Genomic DNA, 21,348 nt, shown 5'->3' on the forward strand with positions numbered 1-21,348 from the left:
GTGCTGGGATTTACAAGGGATGAGCCACCGTACCCAGCCATAGTCCTCAAAAAAAAAAAAAAAATTGTGATAAAAATATACATTAGTCTTTCAACCAGGGAAATAAAAATCATCCTAGGGCTTTTGTCTCCTAGTGCCTTGGAGCTCTGTTTTTAGAAAAATAAAATAAAATGAGGCCAGGCGTGGTGGCTCACACTTGTAATCCCAGCACTCTGGGAGGCCGAGCAAAACCCCGTCTCTAAAAATACTTGGGTGTTGTGGCAGGCGCCTGTTGTCCCAGTTCCTTGGGAGGCTGAGGTAAAAGGATTGCTTTAGCCCAAGAGTTTGAGATTGCTATGAGCTGTGACGCTATGGCACTGACCCAGGGGTACAAAGTGAGATTCTGTTTCAACACCTGGCTATTTTTAGAGATGGGGTCTCGCTCTTGCTAGGTCTCAAACTCCTGCGTTCAGGCAATCCCTCGGCCTCCCAGAGGGCTAAGACAGGTGTGAGTCACCTCGCCTGGCCAACATGTGTATAGATTTAATTTAGTCCCCCACACTGACTCTTCCCATCAAACCACTCAGCTCCTCAGAAGAGTCACCCAGCTGTCCTTGTTCTCCTCCCTGGCCTCAGTCCCCCAATTTCTTGTACCTGCTCTGATGGGCTAAATTTACATATTTTCCCTCATTTTGAAGCAGCTCTACTTTTCCAGCAGCTTCCAGAGTTCACAATTCATAGAGAGGGACGTCAGTGGACCACCCATGGGTTCCCTGTCTCCACTCTGGGGACGGCTGGTCAAGCCCCTTTGCCCACTGCCCTCACCCATGGGAGGTTTTCCACTAAGTTAAAGGTCAGATGCTCCTGTGACAGGTCACCTCCAACTGTGGCCTCAGTTATTGGCCACAGACCATGAACACGTCCGTGACACTTCTTCCTGATAACAGAATGACAGCAAGGCAGGCAACACACAGAGAGCATGGGACTTCTGTGCTCCTGGGAGCCCCTGAGGTGGGTGGGACGGGGCGAGAGGCAGAATGTGGAAGGGAGTTGGTTTCGATCCCAGAGACAAACTCAGGATTCCTTCAGTTCTGCCTTGGGCTGCTCACCCACACGCAGATGCAATGCTCACACTCACAGCCAAGGAGTGGGTGTGAAGAAAGGGTACCGGGCTTGCTGGGTGGGAAAGAAGGGAGGATCACATATGCATTGGAGATGCCTGGCTGAGAAACAATGGGACGATGGGCACAAGATGGGGTGGGGGAAGATGGAAAAGAAGAAAATGACAAACAGAGTCCAGATGCCAATGTTACTGGTATTTATGATATTATAATACATTGCATTCTACGTCTAACTGTTAAAATACCACTTAGTTACTTGTCAAGAAGAACAACTTGCTATCTTGAGAAAACAGATCTGGAAAGACAGTATGAACGAACGGCTAAAGATTCGGGCTTTGGAAGTTCTAATCCATCAGACATTAACTGTGTGACCCCCGGGAAGTTATTTAATCTCTCTGTTTCCTCATCTATCAGACAGTATCTAACCTCATAGGCATGTTATAAGGATAAAATGTGATATGTTTAAATCACTTTGCACAGAACGAGGCACTAACAAGGCTCATGCCTATAATCCTAATGCTTTGAGAGGATCACTTGAGCCCAGGGGTTCAACTCTAGCCTGTGCAACATAGTGAGACCTCGCTTCCACAAAAAATATAAAAATTAGCCAAGTGGAGTGGCATACATCTGTAGTCCCAGCATTTTGGGATGCTGGGATGGGACTCACTTGAGCTATGATCTCATCACTGTACTCCAGCCAGGTGAGACCATGTTTAAAAAAAAGTTACCTATTCTTAAGTTTTATAAAACTCAAGAGCCTGTCAAGATCCCTCCTTCTAGTGTAAGTACTCCCTGGAACCTGAAGTCCAGAGCAGCAGTGAACATCAGTCCTGACGCTCTACGTATCTACCGATGCCTTCCTGCTTGGCTGTTTTTCCCAGGTCTGTTTGCACACAGAGTATTTGTCAGGCAGAGGGAAAAGACGCAAGACAGAGGAGGGAGGAAGGAGAAGAAAATCCTAGAAGACACAGCTCTCCGGGCACACTCACCGAGTCTGGGTCTCGCTGCTGCTCGAGAAAAGCCGAAAATTCCACCAGGCGAAGCTTGGTTGTGCCAATGGATCGACCCTGCCAGGCGGGGACCGAGGGAGCTGGGGCTGACGCAGGCTCAAACCCTGAAAGACCAATCATCACCTTTAAACCTGGCCCCTCACCTCCCCTCAGGCCAAGATGAGGCAGGGCTCTCAGGGTGACTCTGTGGGAAAGGGCAGAGGCCCCTCCTCTAGCATCAAGGAACAAACTCGGGGAGGCATCAGTGGCATTCTGTCCCAGGATCCCAGAGACAGTGACCAGCAAGACAAGCACAATGCATATGCTCCCATAAAGCCAGCTGCCGTTAAGGTTAAGGGCCATGGCATGAGGACATGAATCCTGAACCAAGGGGGCCAGCTGGGCACCAAGCTAGGAATGGCTGAAGAGTCAGGGGCAAAGACTTCCAAAGACTTCCTGTGAGACCCTGACCTGTATGTACTTCTCATGTTTGATGATCTCCTTTCTCAAGACTGTGGCTACCAGGCTGGGTGTGGTGGCTCATGCCTGTAATCCCAGCACTGGGATTACAGCTGGGGCAGGTGGAATGCTTGAGCTCAGGAGTTTGAGACCAGCTTGAGCAACAGCCAGGCATTGTGACTGGAGCCTGTAATCCCAGCTACTAGGGAGGATGAGGCAAGACTTAAGCCCAAGAGTTTGAGGTTGCTGTGAGCTGTGATGCCACGGCTCTCCACTGAGGGGGGATAAAGGTGAGATTTAAAAAAAAAAAAAAAAAAAAAAAGACCATGTGGTCACCAGCAATGCAGAACATTCTCTCAGGATGCTCCCTGGAACTGGAGCGGAGGGCAACGTGAGAGTGACTTTCAGTTTGTGGACTTTACAGTGAAGAGCAGTGATGTCACACTGTACCCTGAGCACTGAACTGAGTGACCACGAATGTGTGGTGGGAGGGCTGGGGGGAAGCTGGCTAAATTGTGTTTTCCACTTTGGGCTTCCATGGAAGCTCTCCTTTAAAGAAAGGGTGCTAGGAATTGAAATCCTACTTATCTGAGAAAGGTAAATGAAACCAGATCCGCCTTCAGGACTTGCACTGCCCAATTCTGCCAGTTTATGATGAGGTAGGAGCCAAAACAACCTCTCCTAAAGACAGTTGGTGTCTCAAGTGAAAGGGATCGTGCTTTTTGTTTCTTTAAAAACCTAACTTAAGAGCTCCTGGGAGATGACTGATGGGAATCAGGACCAAGGCAGGGACACCCCTGTGGCCCTCCCAATCTGACCCCTGATGTAAGGAGGGCAGGGTGGAGAAGGGGGTATCTATGTCCTGCAAGTCTGGGGAGCTGTGTGGCTGTGCACAAACAAGCCACTCCCCACTTTGGGGACAGAGAGAGGCCCACTCATCAGCTGTGCCCCAGAGAGGGAGTCCCAGGGCAACTCACCTGGAATGGGGGCTGTGACTGCTGGTTGGATGGGGTAGGCCTGCTGCACAAAGGGCTTGACGCTGAGGACAGAGAGGTGGATGGAGTCAGAAATTGCATCTGGAGCAGCAGCTCTTGCCCAGGCCTGGCCGTGGCCTCCCTGTGTGTGTGTGTCCCTCACCACGAGTCCCCTGCCTGCAGGTGGTAGGACATCTGTGTCCGAGGGGGAGCTCCATCCCAGGCATAGGCAGTTGCTCTATCTGATTTACAAGGGCCAGGAGCACACTATGAGATTAACCACCCAGGCCCCTGACGGTTCAACGGGACAAGCTGGACAGATGGCAGCCTATCTTACGTGAACTCTGACATCTGCCTTTCTCAGTCCCTGCAGAGACTGAGGTCAGCCATCACCATTTCCACACAAGGTTTTGGGGGGTATGCTTCACACTCTCCTTCTCCAGGCCAAATAGTTCCAATTATTTTGACAATGTATATGCAGGATTTCCTTTCCACTTTTCTCACCAAACTGCCCTTCTGTTCTGGTTTGCTGAGCTTTCTTCCCTTCTCCCACAGCATCAGCAGCCTTTTATACAGCCGTCCCTTCCACAGGGACAGAATGGCTGTGGGATGACCTTCACTGACCTCTCTCAGGCTGGGAAGACCCCAGGCTCTGCCTCCAACCCCATGAAGGGACAGGGACCCACCGCCTGTTCGCAGCTGTACTGCAGCTTCTTAAGGTGGAGAGTCAGGCGCTCATGTCCCTCTTGGATCTGAGGTTGGTCTCCCTCCTGCAGCCAGCCTCACTAAGAGATGGATGGCTTCCGGGATCTCAGTGTAACCCTCCTTTCTCTCAAAGCCCCAAGACAGCTTGGTTCTGGGAGAACTTGCCCCGTGGTGGGCTATGACTAGCCTCTTGTTAGTGCCAATCCCTCCTCAGACTTACTCTTGCGAGGATCCTGGCTGCCCTGTTTGTATCATTCCCGGCCAGAACTGGAAGGCAAAGTGCAAAGGCCTCAGGGTTATGAGTTTACTTCAAAGCACAGTTCAGGATGTCTTAGACCTTACTGACGGATGGCAGGTTCGCATCACCTATCACCAAATCACCTTTCCCAAGTGCAAATGTCATCAGCACTACACACAACCCACACCCTTGGCCTGGCACCTCAGGGTTCCCCTTAGCTCCTCCTTCCTGAAAATGCCACTGAGGAAAGGGGCAGAGTGACTACTTTACCCATGCACCTGCCCATCTGCCTCTTTCCCCCTCTGTACTGCAGCCCTCCCTGTGTTACATTCTGCCTCCAGAGCACCAAAGGCCCCTTGAGGCAGAGGATGAACCTAGAACAAGATGACCAGAAACAGGCATGGTGGTGCATGCCTGTGTTCCCTGCTACCTGGGAGGCTAAGGCAGGAGAATCACTTGAGGGCAACAGGGCAAGACCTTCATTGCTTTAAAAAAAAAAAAAAAAAAAGAGGCGGTGCCTGTGGCTCAAGGAGTAGGGCGCCGGCCCCATACACCAGAGGTGGTGGGTTCAAACCCGGCCCTGGCCAAAAACTGCAAATAAATAAATAAAATTTAAAAAAAGGGTGGCACCTGTGGCTCAAAGGAGTAAGGTGCCAGCGCCATATACTGGAGGTGGTGGGTTCAAAAAAATCCCAGCCCCGGCCAAAAACTGGGGGAAAAAAAAAAAAAAAAAAGTGAGCAGAGCTCCGAGAGGCAACACAGGTTATCTTCTTTGCTGGGACCTTCCCTGAGACTTGTGCTGCCCACTGGAGAGGGAAGCAGCAGCCTTTGGAGTCACGCAGCCCTGGGGTTGACTCCTGATATCACTATCCATTCAACTATGATCAAGTTACCTAAATTCTTGTTTTACTATTAAATAACCTCAGGTTTCTCATCTGTAAAATGGCAGTAATAGTAAGAAGTACTTAAGATTACTATGAGGACTAAATGAGATTATAAAACTAATTCTTGGCCCTTTAAAAGGCTAAAATGAAAACGTTAATATTCCTTTAGGGGGTAGTTGCCATAAAGAGCCAGAAAGAGACCAAGGGCCAGGAAAAAAACAGAGAGCAGGAGAGGCAGGTCATAACCAGAAAGTCATGGAATTAATTCCATGTCTTCAGGGACTAAGATTTCTTCTTCCTCACTTTCTCCTCTTATCTTCTTTTCCTCCTCTCCTTCCCCTCCCTTCCCCTTTCCTTTCTTTCACCACTTCACACACAGCCATCAGTTCACCATGAGGTGGTTTTTGGCCTCTTGCACACCTGACCCCAGTGATGGCAAGTGCCAGGTAGAAGATGAACACTGGCCCAGGCCAGCCCTAACCCCAGACTCTGCCATTACTGTACTGGGCTCATGACTTACCCCCGGTGCCCCCGGGAAGGTCGGGCGTGGAATCCCAGGCAGCCCCAGCTTGTTGTGAATGGCAGTGGCCGAGACGATCTGGGCTGAGGACATGGCCGCCATGTGCTGCAGGGCCTTATCCTTTGCAGTCTGATCCTTGAAGGTGACAGTGACACATCAACTTAATACAGAATGCACGGCTACCAGACAGGTTAAACAGGCACAGCCACGAGCACATAGACTAAAATACAGAGCCACAAAAGAGGTCAAAAAAGCAAACATGCACAGATAAATAAACACAGCCAGAGGCTAAAACACACTGAACCTACCATAGCTCTGAACATTTACAGAGAATACCCAGTGGGGCAGGGTGTTTTTTTTTTTTAAAGAATTAAATCCATTTTCTAAGAGAACGTAAAGCCTCTGAGAATAGTGGACAATGTATTTCTTTTTTTCAGCTTCTAGAAGGAGAGTTCTCCAATTACTTAACACACTGAAGGAAGAAGGGTGGGAAAGGCTATACTGTAACTGATGGGAGGGGGATGAGAGGAGAGATGTGGTTGTGGATTGGGGCAGGACGATCCTCAGAGCTTGCGAGCCCTTTCTGTGTGTGCTGGCCATCAGGGGCCACGGTCCCAGTGCTGCTGGAGTGTGAAGCCTGGGAGCTCTGGCAGACATCTCATGAGGGAGGGTCGGAAGCAGCGGATGGGCAGGGACAGGGGAGTGACAGGGCCAAGCAGCATGCTGGCGGGGCGCATGCTTTCTCAAGTATCCCCGCCATGGGTCTAAGGCTACATGGTTCTTATAAAGCATAGGGGATGGTACAGGTCAATGTTTTCCCCCTTTTCCTAAATGGGTCTTTTCTAGAAAAGCCAAGGCTGGTAACACAAAGCTAGCCAAAAACGTCTGCCAAGCACAGCTAAATTATAGAATACTCATTTGGTGAAAATACTTACCATGCTTGTTACCTGGATACAATAATAAACAATTTGTTAAAAGGATTGCGTACAAAGGCAGGGTTATTTTTCTTCTTCAGTTAAAAAATATATATGTATACAAACACATAACACTTGTATACAATAAAATGCATAGAAATGGTTCCCCCCCCCCCCATATTTCAGGTAGAATGCATGATCCAGATAGCTTTCCAGAAAGGCAATTATCAGGAAGAGCACCCAACCAATAGCAATGATCAAAAAACCACTCCAGCTCCATGGAGCTAGTCCTGTGGCTTTCCCTGGGACAGACGGAGGCGGGGTCAGACCCCTGGAATGAGATGGGCCCCCTGGGCACAGGCAGGACTTCAGCTTGGGAAGCACAGAAGGGCTTCTGGTTGCTAGTAGAGGGTTTATACTATAGGCCTAGTCATCAAAGCAGGAGCAAAGTGGTGACACAGTGATCCCTTCAGGGTTTAGACAGTCAGGGAAGGTCAAAGGAAGCTTCTGGCTGAGACACTGAGTGAGTTCCAGCTGAGAGGGTGTCTCACTGTTTACAGATTCAACCAAAGGTGATAAAGAAACGGGCTGAGGTGCCAAAGGTAAGGCCAGAGGAGGCAAAAAAAAAAAAAAGAAAGAAATCAAAGCTAACAAAATAACTACTAGGGGCTTCTAGGAAAGCTCTACTAGGTGTTTTCAAGGTACAGACACTGCTTTCATCCATTACGGCCTGGAACACCACAGAAAACCTCTGTTAAGCCTTGACAAAAAGAGAAGGAAGAGAGAGGAAGAGAAAAAGAAGAGAAAGAGTGAAAGAAAAGAGAAAAAAGGAAGAAAAAGAAAGAGACTAACACTTGCATAAATTTTTATGTATTTCTCTGGCCCATAACTGAAAAGTCAACAATCTTCAAACTAACAGCTTTTCAGGGACCCACCCGGCCCCTACAACATCTGTGATGGACCCTGCTGCAGCCACCTGACTGCAAGGGCCTTGGAAGCTGCAGGGTGCTACTGGCTCTCCATGGAGTGGCAGGGCAGCCCTCGGTGTGATTCTTTTGCTACTGCTACTGGTACCTCCTCATCAGATGGCATTCTTCTGCCTGGAGGCTCCGTTTGCTCACCTGTCAAATGTCCTAACCTAAAGCTAGCTTCTGCAGGCAACCTTTTTTCTTTTAAGATCTGAAACACTTCAACTACCAAGGATATCAGAAAAAAGACGAATGGTGAAGGAGATGGGATTTATGATAAGCTGACTGGGAGTGTGCCCGTGTCCTAAAGCTGAGCTGAGCCCAACACATACAGATCTCAGTGCCAGCCGAACCACTCTGAGCTGGCCCCACAGCTTCTCCTGTTCCCTCAGAGAGCAATCTATGAACGGAAGGCATGGCTCTTGTCACACTTACTCTATTCACTGTCAAGAATTCCCAGACATCAACACAAATTCACTGGTTTCTCTTTGGACTCCTGCCCCTATCCTAACGAGATGTTAATCTCCAAAACTGAGGTAACGGCATAGGTCTAACCACAGGCGTCTTCCTCAGGACAGAACAAGCCTTATAACTTCTTTGGGACCTGGGGTGGGGCTGGGGGGCTTGGAAAATGGCAGCCCAGACTTCTTGCCTGCCTGGCAGATGCCGGTGAGGAGTAACTACAGAAGAGATTGTGGACCTGGCTGCATTCCAACAGATCAGCATGGGGCCTCTTGCAGACCTGAAAGTTCTGTTTGCGAGGTGCTGGTGACAGGGCAGTCCTGCTTGCCCAAACACAGAACCCATCTGTGCACCCTCAGATGGGGCAACCCATGAATCCAAAGCGCAGGTCCAAATGGAGATGAGTTCCTTGCATCTCCACAACCCACTTTATTCTATTAAAAGCTACTTGAAATGTTGCCCTTTGCTGGGCTTATTGAAAAGTTCTTCTTAAAGTCATGAAGGTTGATATTTTTCTTTTTTTAAAAAATCAGTCAAGGCCGGGCAAGGTAGCTCACACCTGTAATTCCAGCACTCTAGGAGGCCAAGGCAGGAAGATCCCTTGAGCTCAGGAGTTCGAGACCAGCTTCAGAGCAAGAATAAGACTCATCTCTACTAATAATAGAAAAAAACTATCTGGGCCTTGTGGTGGGCACCTGTAGCCCCAGTTACTCATGAGGATGAGGAAGGAGGATCATTTGACCCTAGGAGTTTGAGGTGGTAGGACTTTGAGGTTGCTGTGAGCTAGGCTGACATCATGGCACTCTGCCTGGGAAACGGAGTGAGATTCTGTCTCCAAAAAAGAAAAACCAGTCAACATGGGAAAGGAGAATGGCAACTATCTCTGTCTCTGAAGTCATACACCTTAAAAATACCATTTTTTTCTCCATTAAATAAAGTAAGGTCTGATTTTCTTTTTACCAGAACGCCACCCGGTAACCTACATAAAAACAAGAGTTCAAAAGCAGTAGAGCAAATCAACTGCTTTTATCGCACCAACTTGCTGTATGACCATAAAAGGCAGACCTGCCGGGGAGCTGTGAGCCCTGGTTCCAGATCTGCTCGCCTGACATTAATGAGCTGTGTTATGCCGGACAAATCATTTAACACCTTCCACTTTTCTTCATCTACAAAATAAAGAGTTGTACTTTATTCTCTAATCCATGTCCTTCTACTGTTAAAAGTATTTGTAGCTAGGAGGACAAGTCCCAACATCAATAAATAGATCTTAATATATACAGCAAAAAGAAAAGAAAACAAAACCCTACTCGCAAGAAGACAGTAGCATGTAAAAATTTGGGCAGCTCTGGCTGCCTGCTCTAGAGAGAAAGCCAAGTTTGGAAGGAAATTTTATCTCAAGTAGAGGTTCTTTCTGCACTTGACCTACCTATTTAAGAATAGGCAATTTTCTGCAAATGGACTAAATTGTCTACATCAGTGATGTCCTATCTTTTGTATTAGAGCTCTGACTACTCAAATAATTTTATAACATCTCTCCCTTTATCTATGATATATATTTGAAAATTAAAAGGATTAAAATTTTTTGTTTCAAATCTAAAGTAACCCTGGAAACAATAAGCACCACTAGGAATATCTTGAAATTGGAACCAAGAGCCTGGCTGCAGATCCACTTATCCTGAGATGGGAGTGCAGAGGATGCCGAGATAAGGGATTTCAATGGAAGGATCTCTAAATTGTCATTTTCAGTCCGGAGATACATGCCTGGCTTTGAAAAAATTATAACTGTAAGTGTCAGACCTGAGTAAATTGCTCCTGTCACTTTGGTCTGATAGCCTGGACTTCTTACACACCCCACTTTATCCTTCCCCACTCACCCTCCACTCTAAAAAGGAGGGGGATAATTTATGCAAACAAGTGGAAATTAAATAGATTTAAAAACATAGGCTGCACTTGTACATGGTATTGATTCTATTTTTAAGGTATTTTTGCACCAATATTTCTGAGATGTGCATGAGATTTACAAAGAATGAGCACACCGTTTTACCTTGAAAAACTGTTAATAAGTCATTACCGGATTATGGTCTATGGTGTCTTGGGTCACAGGGAACACTCTGAGTGTGTGCATACGTACATACAAGCACAAATAAGAAAAACGTGTCCCAGATAAAAGCACAGACTAGTTCACTTTGACTTCTTACTAATTTTAAGTTCCTCTATCCCTAAGATTACATACAAAGAATACCAAAAGCTGCCTGTTTGGGAAGTGGGGGAAGAAAAGGAAAGCTCCCTTTCCAATTAAGCCCTAACACAAGCCTATAATCTGCAAGGTGGAAAACATTCAAGAAGCAGGAACGGTGGGACTACAGATGTTGACGGGGAGGGAGATGGGTGCGAAGAACAAATGGCCCACTGACTTCAGAATGGGGGCAGACACAGCACTATGATTTGGGGGGCATGTCTTGTTACCTACTCTGATTTCTTCCCTATCCAGGTTCTGGAACACCACCCCATCAGTGGTCTCACTGCGTCTGCCACTCACTCTCCAGCGGACTGTGTCAGGCATAAATTCCTCATGAGGAAGCCTTTTACATTGTTGTGGTTACTAAGTAAGCAGGCTTTCATATTTTATGAAGCAGGACAAGGTTACTGCTATAACTCTCAGTTCTGCTGACTGCCTCCTTTTTTGGGCTGAAATGAACCAATGTTTGGGAAATGTCTACATGTAATATACATGAGAAGAAGGCAGGAATATCATAAATGCACATGGCTGGAGTCGTAAACTCTTTACACTCGTGGACATTTCATGGGATCAATCCAGATATTACAGGAGTTTTAGTCCCCTCTTCCTCTTGCTTTACCAGCTTTTGGTTATTTGCAAAATCAATTATCTCATACTCTTTATGCATTACCATAAACAAATTTTAAAGGTAATATAAAAAGGTCAAATGCTTGCATATACTCATTTCATATATGGAATCTCAATGAACAACATGATCAATCAGTATCTTCAAACAGTTTATTCATAGCCCATTATTTCAGAATTTAAAGATAAAAATCTAATAATTTATTCATATAGAAGTCCACCAAATACATTGGGAAATATATGTTAAAGTCAAAACAGGACCAGGGATTCAAAAACTTCTGATAGCTACTAAATGTTTTCCTCTGAAATACTTTTCCCAGTAAAATAAAAATATAGGGCAAGGAAGGAAAGATAGCAACTTGCTTGCAAAAATCACTTTTTCAGAAAAAGACACAACACAAAATACTTTCCTAAGAAGTAATTTTGCAGATGTTGCTCCTAATCTTGCACTATGTGGATTCACATGACCCTGGCAATTATGATCCGTACCCGTGGAATAGATAAATATCACAAAACTATATGACGGTTTTGGAGAAAGGATGGAGGGCCCTTGAAGTTTCTCTAGCTGTGATCTCTAATTTGCTTATTATTAGAGAAGGCAGTAAATACAAAAGGGGGCTATTTCGGTCAGGAAACGCTAATGCAGAGGAGAGAAGGCACATTCATACTTCTTCTGACTTGCTGCCTAATGAGTAGCAATTAATTCATCTTATTGTATTTCCAAATGCCAAAGACTCCATTCACATCCAAGAAAAAATGTTCAAGGCTTTTACCATTGTTCATTTTTAAATGTGCTGAGCTATATTTAGTATTTTATAACTGTCAACAGCATCTCCTTTAATTCTGATGTGGGGCCTAGAATCAGAAAGAACTGTGGATGAGGATTACAGATGGGGAGACTCATAGGTGTACCTGGTGACTTTCCCCCAGGCAGCCAGAGATTTAGGTAGCTGCACACCAAATCTAGGTGTTGGGAGAAGGCACCCGTCTGACCCTGTCCCTTTTTCTCTGGGAGGTGACGGCAAGGGGCAGGAGGCAGATCTTCTGAAAGGCCAGAGGAACCCAAGCTGCCACTGCTCATCATTTCTGCTTCCTTCAGACATACAGACCCAGTGAAGGGAGTTCAGTGGAGAGGATGCAGCACAGCACCCTGGGCAGGGGCGGGGAATGAATTCTCACCCTGGACCAGCACTCTGAGGGGAGGCGGCAGGATGTCGGACTTGTGACCCTGAGCAAGTCACCAAACCATGCTCTGCATTCTCATTTATTAATTGGAGACAATACCACCCACATTCGGGACTGCTTCAAATACCCAGCACAGTGCCTGCAGCCTTGCAATTGGGTGAACTTACAGCCTACCGGGCCCACATGATCGAGCGACTATCAGGCTCAGTCTTGCTCAGGATCTGAAATGTGTAGGATCCCTGGCCCTCACTAGATAATCTTTGGGATCAATGTTATTCTAGGGCTTCATCTAAACTGGAGGCTGATTAATAATGGGATTTCTCAATGAAGGATAAATATGCAGAACCTGGCTATTTCTGTTGCCCACAAAAAGAAAACACAGACCTGGCTCAGCTCGCAGAGAAAGGTAAACATTCTCAATGCTCTAGCTCACATCGGAGTTCTGGACTTCCACACTGCTTATGAGAGATCCTAATTCCATCATACCTAAGCATGAGAAATTGTCTCCAGGCTTAGCTCGGTTAAAGTAAAAACAAGGTAATAAAAATATCTTTACAGAGGAGGAAGTGTATATGTCACAAATGCAAAAGGACTCCCCGAAGATTGGGAAATGCCAGGACAGGCTGTGTATCATCTCCCAAACCCCAAGACAAGGCCAAGTGCCTCGGTGCTGACACAGACACAAGCTTTCTTTGCCTCATGTGCTGCTCGTGGCCGCGGGGAATACCAGAGGGTGAAGTGAGGCGTGCCCATCTTCCCTGGGGATGGGCTGATTCCTGGATGGAATCAGTGGTGATACACCCATGATTCAGCAGTGTGGACTTTAACAATGCCCCAGTGAAGTTCTTGAGCTCAAAAGAATTAAATCAACAATTTGAACTTTAAGCTCTCTGCTTATTGGAAAGAACAGCAGATTGGAAGAATGGCCTGCTCAGAAATCAAATCACAGAGGCCACCAGGGCGAGAATGAAGAAAACAGCCCCAGGGGAGAACAAGCAGCTCATAAATTAGTCACCAACGAATGGACAGAATCAGAGAGGCTCAGGTCTTTTTCTGCTCTGCTGGGATGATGCAGGGTCAGCAAGTTCAGGCTTTTCTTCACGTCCAGAGCCTGACATGAACACATCTACGGCCTAAGACATATTCCTGCTGAGGTCAGGCAGAGTGAATACTTCCTTCCTCTTAGTTTTGTTTCTAATCATGCACTAGTCCAAACTCACTCAAGAAGGGAACCAGAAGTGGCCTGGTCCATCTTTGCAGGAAGATGCAGATGTCCACAGAGTGTGGCTGAGGCTCCTACAAGCCTCTGAAGCTCAGCAGATAAAGGATTGCCTTTCTGCTGTTAACGGGGACGGGGAAAGGAGGACAGGAGAACCACCTCTCAGGGCAACTGAACATTCAGAGCACAAAACTCTGCATTGGAACTTAACACATGGAGAATACTTTTGCAGTCTTTCTAAATGCTGGCATAATAAATCCCTGGAGCTTAAATGAATAGTTTACAACTTTTTGATGAATAAATGGTGAGTGAAATAATTCAAAGTGGAGAATAATTCCTAAAGCTGCAAGCTAGTCCTCAGACTCGGCTGCTGCTTCCCACTATTCCTTCAGAGATGCCCGTAAGGGATTAAAGTGGAGGAAAGGGGGCGATAGAGGGTATAAGCAGGACTGGTGCTGGTGCTACTGCTGTGGATGCAGCTGGAAACACCAGTCCCAGGAGATCTCTTCACTCGGCATCCATGAAGTCCTGCATGAACATTCCAGAGACCTCTATGCTACCGGCACACTGTAATCGCACGATCCACCTGCTTTATGGTAAGAATCAGGCCCACCTACAAAGCTGGTGGGTCACTCATAAAATATCTATCTATTCCCTTTAGACTCGTGGGTCCAAAGCATGTATCTGGGCAGGGGCCAAACACAAGGCACTTCATCTCTGAGAAGCCACCCCCTCACACTGAGCTCTCTCCTAGACCAGCCGTTAGTGCTCTTGTGTCAACACTGTGCTTGATCATTTTGAAGATTTAAAAACAAAAACAATCCCAGCACTCTGGGAGGCCAAGGCAGGTGGATTGCTTCAGCTCAGGAGTTTGAGACCAGCCTGAGCAAGAGTGAGACCCTCTCTCTATTAAAAATAGAAAAGAACTAGCCATGTGTGGTGGTGCACACCCGTAGTCTTTGCCTCTGGAGGCTGAGGCAAGAGGATCATTTGAATCCAGGAGTTTGAGGTTGCTGTAATCTAAAATGCCACAGCTCTCTGTTCAGGGCAACAGAGTACAACTCTGTCTTGAAAATAAATAAATAAAGCCCGCAACCTTGCATGTATATATATCTCATGTCCAAAACTCTCATGCTTTGGCCACAAATGCCTTTTATTACCTTAGTCCATCTTTCCAGGCTCTTGGCTCTCAACGGCAATCTGCCAACCCCTCTGCTCTCCGCGTTTCTGCTCTTGGGCCCTTGTCCCTCATGTTATTCCCTCTCTACTTCAACCATCCCCCATATTTTCTCGATTTTCCTGCCCCTTACAACTCTCCCCCATTGTCATGGTCTGTATCCAAGGTCATCCACATTGTTGGCCAAGTCTACCTTGGTGTAAGTTGCTGCAGATTGCATTGAAAAAGTCTCACGTTGATGCCAATGGCTACAGCACAAATTCATGGTAGGCAACGGGTGGAAATCCAGGGGCAAAGGAGAAGAGAGTTTTCACTGGAGCCGATTTTCTCAGGGAAATAAATGGCAAGGAAAAACATTGTGGGAGGCATAAGGGGAAAGATTGATTTTGATTTTAGTTGGAGAAGGAAGGTAGATGAATTTATTAAATAGAAAAAAGGACAAAGTAATATTCTACCATTTGATTTCACTTTTTAAAAACTTAATGGAAATACATCAGAATGAAAATAATCATTTCGGGACGGTAAAAAGCATGAGTATTCAACATGTTATTCTCTGTACTATTCAACTTTTATGTACTTAAAATTTAACAACAACAAAGACTTTATAGTTAATGTTAATGTACACTCTTGGTTAATTACTTTAAGAGATCCCAACCTTTATTAAGGAGATTTTTAAAATGCTGCTATGGAATATATTTCTGAAAATTTTTGGTAAACTATACTTTTCAGAATAAGGACAGAACTTATAAACACGATTTACTTTTTAAAAACATTGAGTTAGAAAGAACATGGGTCAGGCAGAGGGGACTGGAGTGGGAGTCAGCAGAGGATAACAGCTGAATGCCACAGAGTAGAGCCTGGGTGCGGGCGGGGAGCAGGGTGTTCAACCACCTGTCCAGGCCCACACCTCTCACCCAGCCTGGGGATTAGTCTTCCTGCCCGCAGCTCAGCCTCCCTTTTATTAGCTAGCCTCAAAAACATAGCTGCTGAGATTGTTCCAAGGCATCGAAGGACCCCCATGCACTCCCCAAGGCTCACAGCTGAATCCCCGATCCCCAGTGGTATGACCTAGGGCCTTCTCACCTGGCTTACCCAGTCTCATTTCCTTCTCATGCCTCCAACTATGCAGTGCTCTCCAAGGTTCCCCAACACGCTCCATCTTTATGGAAATTCCCTGCCTTCCTCTCCACTCAGCTCTAAGGGCACCTCCCCCACGAACCTTTCTTCCATTCTGTCATTCCCAGAATTAATCATTCTTTTCACTGGGCAGCCTTCACACTACCCTGTTTAATTTCTATAGCAGAGCCAGCCCCCAGCTGCAGATGACCTACTGAAAAAGTAACAGAAAATTTTTAGTGCTCCCCAAGAACACAGACTCTACTTATTCAACCCCATATGTCCAAGATCTACAAAAGAACCTACAGCACACTGGTTCTCAATGAAAAGTCACGGGGCTAAATGGAGAAATCACTTCTGCGCTTTTCAAGTTCAAATCTATGCAGAAACCCTAAAATGTCATGAGCACAAGTTTTTCTTTACTAAAATTAAGATGAAATAAAGTGCACACACTTGTGGGATGATACAGTCCACAAACAAGCACTCTGAGAACCACTGCAGTTAGCAGGAACATAAAGCTGACCTTTGGAACTTATTTCTAACACCCTGGTTCTCAACCCTCATAATGTCACAACCCACAGGTTGAGAACCGCTGTTCTAACAGATTTTCAAGAGAGTGACTTCTGTAGCTGAGATGACTTGTCTGTCAATGTGACATGAGAACGACCACTCTCTCCGACTGTTTTCTCTACAGAAACATGGTAGAACTTAGAACATGGTAGGCAGAACGTGTCCCTAAATGGGACACAGAGCTGTCCTGGGACAAAGTGAAAGCCAGTCACCTCCCCTTCCATTTGCCTAACACAGGTGGTTTTAAACCTATTGTACATCCACAGAGGACATGACTGAGGATGCAGGAGAGTGAGTGTCAATTTTTTGTGGAGATAACCTCAACTTTGTGCTGCAAGGTTCTCTCACTAGCTAATGTGGGAGCCAAGGGGACTGTGGCCATCAGCCACAACGACCTCGGTGAAGTTGTCTGTCCAGGCCTCCTCACAAATGTGCTACTGGACTCCAGGGCTGCACAGGGGAGTGTGGAGGGAGCAGCGAGACCCGCCTATCCTACAAGACCAACAGCCCTGAGCCCATATTTTGCTAAGGGCTGGCTTGGAAACTTAAGGACGGCATCAGTGCTGACAAAGCAGCTCTGTGGCCAGGACCACATCACTCACAGTGTCGATCTCAAATAAAGTCCAGATTTTGACCAAGGGTTCAAAGTTAAGATGTAAAGCTAAGTGAAGGGCTGGTAGCAAGGGCTGAATGCCCAAGCTCCGAGGCATGTGAGGGATGAAAGGTTATGCACCGCGTGCTGGCACAAAGCCTTCTGCTTGAAAACCTCTCACTTCCACTTGATACAACCCATCAGAAAGAACAATTACTTCAGGATTCAGAAAGATCTGAATCCAAATTTTGGCTTCACCCATACTAGGTAGGCTTGGTGACTTTTGCTAAGTCAATTATACTCTTTGAGCCCCAGTTTCATCTATATTATTCCTCAAAATCAGAGTAAGGTAACTCACTTAGTAAGCCTAAATGAGAAAACATGCCAGAGGCTCTGCATTACAATAACTAGTATCCATCAATTCCCAAACTCAGAAATATATTCTCCAAGCAGCTCATCCCCAGAATTCCCTCTGTGGTTCCCTTTGGCTCTTCCTGCTAACACCCAAGTGCCCTCTGCCCTCTGTTTCACATTCGCATTTACACAGCCAGCTCCCCGAACAGGAGCTCCGTACCTGGAACATGCAATTAGCATCAGCTTATAGGAAAACACAGGACTCCATTTTTTTCCAAGAATAAAGTGACAGGGAAGAAGGGAAGAACTACAAGACCAAGGTGGTCACTGGAGCTTAACTGCTGAGCCAGTTGCTACCCTATTGCCTGCCTCCATCTCTTCCTTGTGTCTGCCCCAAAGGATAGTGCCCAGGGCTGCAAGTAGAGGGGAAAGTCTTCCTTCCTTTATTTTTAAATAGCAAACGCAAAGATAGCTGTGTATTTGTACATATGCGTATGTACAAGGCAATAGCAGAATTGTTTTCTATGGAAGAAAACTGTTAAAAATCACCAAGGGAGAAAAAGAGTGCCTCCTAATACCCCACAGGGATCCCTCCTGAACAGGAGAGCTGTACCATCACTCCCAGAGCTGTGTGCCCTGGTGAGCTGACAGGCACCACATAGACAGCGCAGAAAGAGAACAATTCACAACATCGCCGATGGAAACACAAAATTGATATCTGTAAACTTCTTTGGACATTATTAATTCATTAGCTCAGAGAAACTAGGAACAGAGTCAGAACACTGGGGTAGGTACATTCATATAGAGAGTATTGCACTTTCGGTTAAAAAGCAAGATCTATGAGGTTATCTTAGTCTTCCAACTGCCCAGCCAGTGCAGCTAAAAGCCAGCCACCATCAGCCACACATGCAAGCGAGCCAGCATGCTGCCAGCTACAGAGGGCACACCAAATGCTCCTTGCTAGCACTAGTCCCACTCCACAGCCAGCCTTGTTTGTATATAAAAAAAGTTAAAGGACTCTGGGAAAGGTCCCAGTGTTCACCCCTCAGTGCTGTGAAATGACACTGTTCTTTAGAAAAACAATGCAGCCTGTAGTCCCAGCTACTGGGGAGGCTGAGGCAAGAGAATCGCTTAAGCCCAGGAGTTGGAGGTTGCTGTGAGCTGTGTGATGCCACGGCACTCTACCGAGGGCCATAAAGTGAAACTCTTGTCTCTACCAAAAAAAAAAAAGAAAAAGAAAAACAATGCAAATTTAATTAATAGATTAAAAAACAAAATTGGGACAGACCGAAAAAAAAAAAAAAAAAAAAAAGGCCAATGGGAAAGGCAACAATTTGGGCTAAAAATCAATTTTTATTATAAACTAAGCACCCTCTGTGCAAAGTATAATCCTTTTGCATTTTTATAATAAGGCATTATAGAAAAATGCAATCATGAATGTTGTACAGCAAATTTTAGAAAGGAGAAAAAATAGGGTGAATTCGTATTTAAGAAATTAACGCCTCCATTTTTGCTATAAAATATATTTTAAGAGACTGAAAAATAAGGCACACGTAGAAAATTTTTTTTGAGCAAACGCAAACATAAATGTAATTACAAACATGGGTCTGATCAAGAGCTTGCCCATTGCTAATATCCAATCTCTCTCTTTTTTTAAGGCCACTCCTCAAATTTCTTTTTTAATAGGAGAGCCAGTCACTTAAAAAGCAGTATTAAACAATGTGGAAGAAATCTGGCCGAAAATATTCTCTGTGATGGAAGAGACATACATGAAAAAGACTTATTTTAATAATTGCTAAATACTTTCAAAAAATCATCTCATGACCATTCAGGAAATGATTGATTTTTTTTTTTTCCCCCTTTTTAATCATTTCTATACCAATTTTGTGTCTCTGGACTTTTTTCTTAAGCTCTCCTAGCCCGGGGCTGTTTGGTGGACATCTGAAGGTTAAAAACAAAATCAAGTTTCTGTGCTGAAAAGTTATCAAAGACCAGCTCTCGCTGCATTTGCATTGTTATTGGGAACACACACACACACACACACACACCCCACACACACACACGCGCACACACACATTGAGTTTAATGTGAGGCTAGTACAGAAACAGAGAGATTAGACACAAAGAAATGTAAACAGCTCTCACATGCAAGGAAACTAGGTTACGAGAATCCCAGCACCAGGCATTCACCAGTCACCATGGAAAACAGGAAGTGAGATGCGTAGCAACCACAAGCCAAAAAGCAGAAAAGCGCATACCTTTAGCTTGGAATGAAAATCACGAGATTTCCTTCTGGCAAGAACCTGAATGTGACTAGACACCTGCAGGGTAGGGGGAGGGAGGAAAACAAAGGAAAAGCCTGTAACCATGGAGATGAAAAGCCCCCTACAACTGGGCAAGCCAGACGTACCTTAATGGCGGCTTGAATTTCTCGAACTTTCTTTCTTGCTAAGACCTGTATATGACTAGACACCTACATTGTTCGGGTTTATGAGGGGAAACAAAACAAAACAAAACAAAACAAAAAAAAAGGAAATCAAATATAAAATCGCTACTCCTTGGGAGGGTTTGGGGTGGGGTGGGGTGGGGTTGGTTATTTGCATCTCAACAAAGCTCTGCAGTTAGGAATACACAGTCCCAGCCAGACGCAAGCCCCCAGCGCGGCTCTAAGCTTTTTATACTGGGTCATCACTGCAGTGACTTGATTCGGGATGGAAGTTCAGGCTCATCTTCATTTTCCCACCCAGGAGAAATTACGGGCACTGGGAAAATCTAATTTGGGAGGGATGAAAGGGGGAGTGAGTAGGGGTGTTTACTTTCTAAAATTAAAAAAGTGGGGGTAGAGGTAAATGAAAATATTTATAGCTTCTCAGTGTCAGGAGGGAAAATCCTTCTCCATTTAGAAGAGACTATCCATAAATTAGCACATTCTGAAGAATCAAAAAGCTGAAGCTGTCGGTTGTATTCTGATCTCATTAAGAGCTCTGGATTCTGTAGCAAATGTTAAAATAATACTGACATGTAAATTAGATCTCAAAGAGAAATGGAAAGACCCAGTTAGCAGAGCTTTTTTTTTCCCCCCTTACAAATATCTTTAATCCTTCCACTCTTTTGGGTATTGACTGGGCGCCAAGTGGATTTGCATATTATTACAAAGCGAAATGTGTGAATACAGCCAGCCAGCCATCCTGTTAAAAATCTGGGTTGAAAACCACACAGATTTGCTGAACAACAAATTTCACATTGGAGAGGTATCACCAACTGCTGCCTAAAAACATCCCTAGGACATCAGGGTGTGGATATATAGCCAAGCCCAGCTTCTAAACACAATGATTCCACTGGGTAAACAAATTTGCATCTCTTTCAGAGGGACTTGGTTAAATTTAGAAGAGTCCCCCATGAAAGGGTCAGTGGGCAAATGACCAGAGCGCACAGACTGGCAGACAGGCCAGGCCCAGCATTTTCAGTATGTGATGGATCAGATCCGTCCGTTTCAGAAATTTAGAACCTTCCATTTAAAAGTTCAGCAACTCAGACTACGTGGCGATTACCTCATTTCAAACTCTCTAGCAATTCTAAAAACAGGATTTATGATAATAAAAGATCTTTTATCTTTAACTTCGTCTCTGAGTTTCAATTATTCCTTTCCAAATTTGCTTTTATACTTAAAAAAAAAAAAAGTATGGAGAAGCAGAAACTCCCCCATCCTCTTTCACCCCTCCATCTGGCTCCTGCTGTTACTTGTTTTCACCCAAATTTTGTTCTTATGTAATTCTCAGACTTGATGAGGGCCACTGTCGGGGGGAGCAGACCCCAAACAGACAATGCCCAGCCTCTGTGCACTGGCAGGAGGCCACTTCTCTTTGTGCTGACTCAGCAGCCAGACTCCCAGGCTGTGGCACATGCAGCATTCCTGGGGGGAAAGGCCTCTCCCCATTCTAGACACTCATGAAAACAATTCCTCAATGGGAAGAGAACCCAAATCTGCTGCTCAGTCTTAATGAGACCACAGTTTAGCTTGCCTTTTAGTTTGATTACAGTTTTTAAGGTCCGTGCCATA

At 45.5% G+C, this 21,348-nt stretch overlaps 1 protein-coding gene across 9 annotated transcripts in view; it reads right to left on the reverse strand.

The window, feature by feature from the left end:
* Window positions 1-21,348, reverse strand: part of TEAD1 (TEA domain transcription factor 1) — a 265,733-nt gene that overhangs the window by 54,999 nt on the left and 189,386 nt on the right. For 6 of the 9 annotated variants that reach the window (XM_053560911.1, XM_053560915.1, XM_053560914.1 and 3 more), the window contains 7 exons: window positions 19,699-19,761; window positions 19,547-19,609; window positions 6,805-6,816; window positions 5,870-6,004; window positions 4,448-4,494; window positions 3,526-3,587; window positions 2,090-2,214 (listed from right to left, as the gene is read on the reverse strand). In XM_053560911.1, the coding sequence (XP_053416886.1) occupies window positions 2,090-2,214; window positions 3,526-3,587; window positions 4,448-4,494; window positions 5,870-6,004; window positions 6,805-6,816; window positions 19,547-19,609; window positions 19,699-19,761 (507 nt within the window). The remainder of the gene's footprint in view (window positions 1-2,089; window positions 2,215-3,525; window positions 3,588-4,447; window positions 4,495-5,869; window positions 6,005-6,804; window positions 6,817-19,546; window positions 19,610-19,698; window positions 19,762-21,348) is intronic. The other 3 variants (XM_053560908.1, XM_053560907.1, XM_053560910.1) reach the window with 3 other exon arrangements.

This window comes from Nycticebus coucang, chromosome 14 (assembly GCF_027406575.1).
Source record: "Nycticebus coucang isolate mNycCou1 chromosome 14, mNycCou1.pri, whole genome shotgun sequence".
Taxonomy (NCBI): Eukaryota; Metazoa; Chordata; class Mammalia; order Primates; family Lorisidae; genus Nycticebus; species Nycticebus coucang.